The 9,588-nt window shown below is 35.6% G+C and overlaps 1 protein-coding gene across 1 annotated transcript; it reads left to right on the top strand.

Moving 5' to 3' along the window:
* The first annotated feature begins 654 nt into the window (after window positions 1–654).
* LOC136832992 (uncharacterized) lies at window positions 655–1,089 on the top strand. Its single transcript, XM_067094643.1, has one exon. The coding sequence runs from the start codon at window positions 655–657 to the stop codon at window positions 1,087–1,089; it is 435 nt and encodes a 144-aa protein (XP_066950744.1).
* Window positions 1,090–9,588: the final 8,499 nt, after the last annotated feature.

Genomic DNA, 9,588 nt, shown 5'->3' with positions numbered 1-9,588 from the left:
TTACCTTCTATTTTAATTTTTCTACTCTTGCTAACTCCTCCATTTACCACCCCTAATTATCTTTCCTCTCGTTTCTGAGTTTACTCTATTTTCCTCTATTTCACACCTCTTAATCTACCTTCCATTTTACTCTTCCCACTCTTGCCTCTTCTTTCTTTCACACTCATTAATCAATTTTCCTCTCCTCTCCTTTCTGATCTCACTCCTCCTCTTACTCTCCTTCTGCCGTTATATTTTCTCCTTATTCCGCCAGTACTTCTTCCTTTTCCTCCTACTCTATTTCTCATCCTCTTACCTTTCCTTCCTCCTCCACCTCATCTCCTCCTATTCCGCCGGTTCCTCTTCATCTTCCTCTCTCTGTTTCCCTCACCTCTTTTATTTTTCTTCCTAACCCATCCACCCCATCCCCACCTGTTCCTCCCTCTTTCTTCCCAACCCTCTCCTCCTCCATCTCACCTCTGAGGATCTTCCCTTCTCTGAGGATCTTCCTCGTCCTACTTATTTCTCATCCTCTTACTTCTCCTCCTCCTCCTCCGCCTGTTCCTCACTATTCCTCCCCATCACCTCCTCATCCAGCATCTGAGGATCTTCCTTGTCCTACTTATTTCGCATCCTCTTACTTCTTTTCTCCCATTTTCCCCTTCCCTTTTCCTCATGCTCTATTTCCCAACCTCTCATTCTCCCTTCTCCTCCTCCACCTCATCTTCACCTGTTCCTCACTATTCCTCCCCTTCTCCTCTTCATTACGCCTCTGAGGATCTTCCTCTCCTACTTATTTCGCATCCTCTTACTTCTCCTCTCCTATTTTCCCCTCCCCTTTTCCTCCTACTCTATTTCCCAACCACTCATTCTCCCTCCTCCTCCTTCACCTCATCTCCACCTGTTCTTCACTATTCCTCCCCATCTCCTCCTCATCCCACCTCTGAGGATCTTCCTCGTCCTGCTTATTTCTCATCCCCTTACTTCTTCTCCTTCTCCTCTACCTCATCTCCACCTGTTCCTCACTATTCTTCTCCATCTCCTCCTCACCCTGCCTCTTACGACCCCCCGCCCCCCCTCTCTTGCAAGCGCCGTGCAACCCAGAACTAGAAAGCGTTAACAAATCTTTCGGAAGAGGGTAATATCTCCCCCCGGGGGTAATATCTCCCACCGGGGCCGAAGTTGGAACTTATGCGTCCGCCTATTGATAAAAGTTCTGATCTTATGCAGCTACTTTGTCTGGCCGTCTCGAACCAGCAGCAGACGTCCCCGGGGGGAGGGTAGGAGGGGGGCGGGGGGCATCCGATATGATCTACGCCGGAGATAAAGGAGAAGACGTATTGAAGGAAAATGCTTCAAGTTAAAATGAAATTTGGAGGGCCTTTTGCTTTATTTATATTCTCTCTCTCTCTCTCTCTCTCTCAAACTGATGATGGTGTGCAGATTACGCGATGAGTTCATGCCATTGCATTTCATATGTGAGAAGGCTTGCAATATGCACAAATACAATTATATATATATAATATATTATACATACTTACAGTATATATATATATATATATATATATATATATATATATATATATATATATATATATATTTAAGAAGAAACTGCAATTCTTGATCACAAGAAATTAACCGCAAAACTAACACCGAAAAACCAATATAATATAAAGAAAAGCTTCTTGATCACAAGAAATTACTGCAAAAAACACCGCAACCAAAAAGCAACTAAAACAAGCGTCACCCATTCCAAAGACCCACCCAGTTAAGAGACCTCAAGTAAGAGAAGTCGACGTAAGTATGAAGGAAAGACAAAATACTGAAGAGCCAAAACAAAGGAGGGGGTGGGGGAGGGAAGAGAGGAGATTGGGGGAGGTGATCACAGGGGGCGCAGCGGTGCCCTGAGTGAGTAAATGGGTCCACGAGGTATGCGAAAACCACCCAGAACTCGGCCAGCAGCTGCCTTGTGCAGAGTTTATGGTACGCCCCATCTCAGCTGACATAAACTTCTTGGAACCAGTTGGGGAAAAGAGAATTTATATTTTTAAAGAAGAAGAAAGGAAAAGTATATGAAAAAAATGTATGTTACGATGCAAAGGAAATTTGTGGTTGCGGATGCCAAAGATTCCAATTAGGATAACGTGCCCTCTGAGAGAGAGAGAGAGAGAGAGAGAGAGAGAGAGAGAGAGAGAGAGAGAGAGAGAGAGAGAGCATGATATTCCTAAGTGCCATGCAAATGAGTCACAGATGCTTACATCCGTATATGCACTTCTTTCCATTTCATAGAATAATATGATTTAACACCAACTTAGAAAACTAACGTGAGCTTAAATAAATGAAATAATTTGAATGATGTTTTGATAATGTACCATCATAAGCAAAATGTGACTGTCTATGCGTTTACACTTGATAATGCTACAGTAAACGAACCATAAGCACAGGAAGAAAACATGAAATAAAAAGAGAACTCAAATAAGGCAAAAATAGAAAGTGAACAAATCCTGTATAAGGAAGAGAAAGAATGGTCAGTGCAGAAAAAGAAAAAATGAACAAAAATTTAGAAGGGAAGATCACTGCCAAGACAAAGGAAAAAGATACTCAAGTAAACTGATAACTCCAAGAGGGAAAGAACACTGAGAGTAACTTTGATATGAACTAAAACCAAATCAATAAAAATGAACAGTAATCGTGAACAAGTAAAAAATGCGCCGAAGTTTCTTCGGCACAGTCGAGTTTTCTGTTGTACATCGCATAATCGACGCCACCGAAAATAGATCTATCTTTCGGTAGTCTCGGTATAATGCTGTATGAGCCGCGGCCCATGAAACTTTAACCACGGCCCGGTGGTGGCCTGTCCTACAGCGTTGCCAGACACACGATTATGGCTAACCTTAACCTTAAATCAAATTAAAACTACTAAGGCTAGAGGGTGCAATTTGGTATGTTTGATGATTGGAAGGTGGCTAATCAATATACCAATTTGCAGCCCTCTAGCCTCAGTAGTTTTGAAGATCTGAGGGCGGACAGAAAAAGTTCAGACGGACAATAGTTTTCTTTTACAGAAAACTACAAAAAGAACAGTAATAGTAAAAACTTATTAAAAGTATCATGAACTTCTGCGGGGAAACCGTGGTTGGATCAAGTCTGACTAAGAATGAGCACTTACCTCAGAAGCTCATACTTCTTCTTAGTGGTCGGAGGTAGGATGGACGTTGCACTGGGATTACTGCCTCGCACTATATATATATATATATATATATATATATATATATATATATATATATATATATATATATATATATATATAATATATATATATAATGTATGTATATATATAAATATATATAGATATGTATATATATAGTGTGTATATATATGCATATTTTTTAATCATTACCACAATAATGAAAAGCACTGTAAAAACACAATAATTTATCCAACAAACTCAAGCTGAACGAAGAACAATCTCAAAAAGCCCTGATGCTACCACAAAGAAAACGCAATTCTACATTCAACCACACATTACGAAATGTGTAAATAATACCAACACGTCACATTCCACATTCAGTGTATCAGTAATGCGTAGGAAGGATAGTGTAATGATCAACTGAGCTTATCTTCAGGCTTGGGTTTCGATGTTAATAACATGCCTATATAATCTTCCTTTGCCTTGATGCGGTTAATTACAACCGCGCTATGGCTGCCTGGAATAATTACTGTAATCGTGTTGAAGTATGGCATAAGCATATGCCCCGCTGCTGCCATAACAACAAAAACAACAACAACAATTGCTAACTACTATTGCTTATTATTATTATTATTATTATTATTATTATTATTATTATTATTATTATTATGCTACAGATCATTTCTTTCAAAATTATTATTACAGCATTATTTTAAATTATTATTATTATTATTATTATTATTATTATTATATGCTACAGATCCTGAAGAATTCTAGATTGACAGAATTTCTTTTAAATACCTTTTATTTTCGCTTCCTGTCTTCAGTCAGGTGACAACTTTCAATGCCTCTTTTTAACATTTTTTATCCAGGAGACTGTCCCATCTCTCTCTCTCTCTCTCTCTCTCTCTCTCTCTCTCTCTCTCTCTCTCTCTCAAAAACCATAGTTCGTCTATAATAATGATCCCACAAAGAAATTATTATTCAGTGCATTGTTGCTAATGTTATACATACATCTATCAGTAAGTCTGACATTCTTAGGATTATTCAGATAAATATTTTGATTCTCGTGTCTATTTTGCGTGCGATTATTAGGTTTAATATTTTGATTCTCGTTATTATTTTCGTGTTTATTTTTGCGTGCGTATTAGGATTAGGTTTAATTGCGTGCGATTATTAGGATTAATATTTTGATTCTCGTGTCTATTTTGCGTGTGATTATTAGGTTAAATATTTTGATTCTCGTGTCTATTTTGAGTGCGATTATTAGGTTTAATATTTTGATTCTCGTGTCTATTTTGCGTGCGATTCTTTGGTTTAATATTTTGATTCCCGCGTCTATTTTGCGTGCAATTATTAGTATTAATATTTTGACTCTCGTGTCTATTTTGCATGCGATTATTAAGTTTAATATTTGGATTCTCGTGTCTATTTTGCGTGCGATTATTAGGTTTAATAATTTGATTCCCGTCTCTATTTTACGTGCAATTATTAGTATTATTTTGATTCTCATGTCTATATTGCGTGCTAGTATCAGGATTAATATTTTGATTCCGGCGTCTTTTTAACGCGCAACAAACACCACTTAATCACCTTCAGCACACCACCAGGCAACCCCGCAACCGAACAGAATCCAAATCAAGCCAAATGAAAAATTAGCCAGGAAAAACACCTCGTAAACAAACCTTTTAAACTCCGACAATGCGAGGCCTAAGTATCTCCCGTCTCGAAAAGGAAGCCGTGATGAACAACTTCATCAGTTCACGCCATCCGGTACAAAATGGGTGATTAACGAACTGACAAAGGCGTCGAATTGTTCGACCCACCGCTGGCGGTGATCGCCGAGTCTCTTTCTTAAGTCTGACTCGACCGGAGGAGAGACCAACTGCTTGGCCCTTTTCAATGCTACTTGAAAGAGGTAAACGTTTCCTCATCGACCGCTTCCGTATAAGGCGGCTGATAAGAATGAACCTACGTCCCCTTTTGTCCGTTGTCTAATCGGACTAATGTGGAACCGACTTTCCTCTTTTGCTTCGGCCCTTGTTCCAAACGTTGCAACTGTAGCCACAACCGGAGCTGTTAAGGATGGTGAATTTGGCAATGTATTTCTTTAACAAAGTACAATGCATTACCTTAACAAAGTACTGTCTATTACCTTAACAAATTAAAATGTATTACCTTAACAAAGTACTGTCTATTACCTTAACAAATTACAATGTATTACATTCACAAAGACCTTATATTGCCTAAACAAAGTACAGTATATTACCCTATCAAAGTACAATATATTACCTTAACAAATTGCAATGTATTACCTTAACAAAGTACAATATATTACCTAAAGAAATTACAATATGTTAACAAATTACAATGTATTGCCCCAGCAAGGCACCGTGTATTACCTCAACAAAGTACAATGCATTACCTTAACAAAGTACAATATATTACCTTAACAAAGACAATATATTATCTTAACAAAGTACTGTGTATTGGCTTAACAAAGTACAGTGTATTACCCTAACAAAATAAAATATATTACCTTAACAGAATACAATATATTACCTTAAAGTACATTGTATTACCACAATAAACTAAACTGTATTACCTTAACAAAGTACAATGTATCACCTTAACATAGTACATGCTGCCCCGTGTCCCTACGTCCTTTGTTTTGTCAATCTGTTTGTTAGAGGAGTTCCACAGCAAAACTCCATCAGGACACGACTGATTTCTCATGACTCCTAAAGGAGATAATTGGTTTAATATACGAGGAAGGACGTGCAGCCCATCAACAAGGATTAGTAATTCTATTAGATGAGGAACGAAGCGTTAAACTTTTACTAAGGTCTGCTCAAGAGCCCTTGCTGATATATAGCTGCCTATATCCAATTACTAAATGCTGAGCATTTGATATATTGGTGCAGTTTAGATTAATATCTGGAATTTATTAAGGCATCCATAGTGCAACCAGTCAGTTCTGGAAGATAATTAATTTCTAGATTCAGTTAATCGTAGATCACGGCAACCATATTTATGTATCTCTGATCTGTTATATTCAGTCAGATCTGTTGAGCAAATGTAACGCTGTATACTCGAAAGTTATTTTCTTATATGACATTGTTATGTCTAGTGGACTATGCAATCTACCAATTACTTTCGATGATGCTATTGCTGCAGCAGCAACAGCTGTTGTAGCTGCTGTTGTTGCGCTAATATTGTTTTTCTTTTTTATTATCTCTGTTCTCGTTTAAACTGGACTGATACTTGATTAAATGGCTGGCGTGGCCTTCTCATATCCTCGACCGTGGGCGTCATTGTCTCAGGCGGTCACCTGTTGCTTATATTTTTGCTGCCATGGGCGTAGCTTACGTAAGGGAGGCAATCGTTTTTTTTGTGTACTTCATTGGAGCTTTTTTTTTTTTTTGTTCTATCACTTTATACTCCATCAAAGATTTTTTGATCACTTGATACGCCTTTAATTTTTCTTTAACGAATTCATACTTCAAAAGTTTTTTTTTTTTTTACTGAAACTAACAATGGATCATATAAATATGCTTTGTGTCTCTTACTGTTCAAAAAATAACCCTGCTAATTTTTTGTTTAAACTTAGAAAGGTTATTTTTAAAAATATAAACTAAAATCACGGGACGAGTTCAAAAATTTTATAATTAACTCTCAAATATTAATTAAAACTAAAACAAAACCGTCTAAAAACTAAGACATTCACACGAGAGAGAGAGAGAGAGAGAGAGAGAGAGAGAGAGAGAGAGAGAGAGAGAGAGAGAGAAACTATGTTTCATAAACATAGATTTCTTTAATTCCCTTAATTTCTCTTCCACGAATTGCCCAATTCTCATGTGACCGCATACCAAAAACCCACTCTGCTTTTCCTATACCTTATCAAATTTCTTATTCATTATGTTCTTGTGTCTGTTTCAATTACTGAATAATAATAATAATAATAAGAATAATAATAATAATAATAATAATAATAATAATAATAATAATAATAATATAAACTCTCTCATGAACTCAAAGCAAATAAGCTAAACACGAAGATTATTCGCCTCGTTAGAAATGAAGAATTGAATAAAAATGAATGATTTGCAATCATTCATAAATCTCACAGATGTTTTAGTATGTGACAGTAACAGTTCATGAATCATATGGGCGTTCCATCATGTTTACACGAGACAATCATCATAAGCTTGGCACGAAAAACACAAAGTGAACCTTTAAGTTTTGTTTGTTAGACTCCGTACAACTATCATTAAGGCGCCTCAATGGAGCGAAGTTATCACATTTGAATAGCTAAAGGTAAAAATGAAAAAATAAAGACAGGGAAAATAATGCATTTTTATTGCAGAGGAAATAAAAAACCCAGAGACTTTTTACTGTTTCGGTGCTCGATAAGTTAGCCGGCGTTTAAATACAAATCAGAAGGATGTTTTAGTATCGTAGTATTCAATTGATGTTTTAGTATAGCAATTTTCAATGGATGTTTTAGCACCGTAATTTTCAATAGGTGTTTTAGTATTGAAATTTTCAATGGATATTTTAGCATCGTAATTTTCAATGGATGTTTCAGAATTGTAATTTTCAATGGATATTCTACTATCGTAATTTTCAATGGATGTTTTAGCATCGTAATTTTCAATGGCTTTTTTATCGTAATTTTCAATAGATGTTTTAGTATCGTAATTTTCAATTGATGTTTTAGTATCGTAATTTTCAATGTATTTTTTATCGTAATTTTCAATGGATGTAATTGAATGATCATTTTGACTATAATGTTTTAGTACCGTAATTTGCAATGGATGTTATAGTATCGTAATTTTCAATGGATGTTTTAGTGTCGTACTTTCAAATGAATAATTTTATCAGCTCTCAGAGGATGTTTTAATTGAATTTTCCAAGTTTTTTTAGTACCGTAATTTCGTAACCTTTCAGTACCGCAATTTTCAACGGTTGTTTTAGTATTGCGTTGAAATACAAATCAGAAGGATGTTTAGTATCGTAGTATTCAACTGATGTTTTAGTATAGCAATTTTCAATGGATGTTTTAGCACCGTAATTTTCAATAGGTGTTTTAGTTTTTCAATGGATATTTTAGCATCGTAATTTTCAATGGATGTTTCAGAATTGTAATTTTCAATGGATATTCTACTAACGTAATTTTCAATGGATGTTTTAGTATCGTAATTTTCAATGGCTTTTTTATCGTAATTTTCAATAGATGTTTTAGTATCGTAATTTTCAATTGATGTTTTAGTATCGTAATTTTCAATGTATTTTTTATCGTAATTTTCAATGGATGTAATAGAATGATCATTTTGACTATAATGTTTTAGTACCGTAATTTGCAATGGATGTTATAGTATCGTAATTTTCAATGGATGTTTTAGTGTCGTACTTTCAAGTGAATAATTTAGTATCGTAGCTCTCAGAGGATGTTTTAATTGGTGCCGTAATTTTCCAAGGATATTTTAGCACCGTAATTTCCAATTAACCTTTCAGTACCGTAATTTTCAACGGTTGTTTTAGTATTGCAACTTTCAATTAATGTTTTAGCATCGTAACTTTCAACGATGTTTTAGCATCGTAACTTTCAAACATCTGCTCCAGTCTAACCTCCCAGCACCAGATAATGGCGATCCTCGGAGATAAACAGAGAGAGAGAGAGAGAGAGAGAGAGAGAGAGAAAAGTGTTCAAAGAAAGATCAGATAACGTATTGAAGAGGGACTGGTATAAATCTGTGCTATCCTTCTTCGCGTTTTTATTTTCCAGAGAAGGGGCGGGGCCTAGACAGCATATACACTTCTTTACCTGCGGATGTATAAACACGCAACTCGCAGAGTTATGTGCCCGTGCCGGATTGACATTAGTTTTCCCAGCTTTTTTTTTTTTTTTTTTAAAGATCTCGAGACTCCGGCTACGGAGAAGTGGAACTAAAAAGTGATGGAGGACAAAGCGCCTTTTAAAGACAGGCTTCATTTTGTTGGAAATGCTATTAGTATGACGTCACAGATTCAAGGGAAGACAAGTGACGTACGAACTATATTTGGGATCCATGTGTGGAATAAACTGGAGAGCAATTATGAAGAACGCAAATGTAATTGGGAAACTGAATAATAGGAAGCTATTACTACAAAACTAAGCAGACTGGAATATTGACTAAAACAAGTGCATTAAGTACAGAAAAATGCATAGATTTCAAAAATATTTATGACTACGTTAACATGAATGTACCTACTGTATAATCTAACCTAACCTAACTGAAACACGCGCATATCACGTACAAACATTTATATATATATATATATATATATATATATATATATATATATATATATATATATATATATATATATATATATATATATATATATATATATATATATATATAATATATATATAT

The sequence above is a fragment of the Macrobrachium rosenbergii genome, chromosome 51 (assembly GCF_040412425.1).
Source record: "Macrobrachium rosenbergii isolate ZJJX-2024 chromosome 51, ASM4041242v1, whole genome shotgun sequence".
NCBI lineage: Eukaryota > Metazoa > Arthropoda > Malacostraca > Decapoda > Palaemonidae > Macrobrachium > Macrobrachium rosenbergii.
The sequence above is the reverse complement of the archived record's forward strand: the minus strand, read 5'-3'. Positions and strand labels throughout refer to the sequence as shown.

Coding starts and splice junctions, on each gene's coding strand:
- LOC136832992 (XM_067094643.1), top strand. CDS start 655: ATGCTCTATTTCCCAACCTCTCATTCTCCCTTCTCCTCCTCCACCTCA.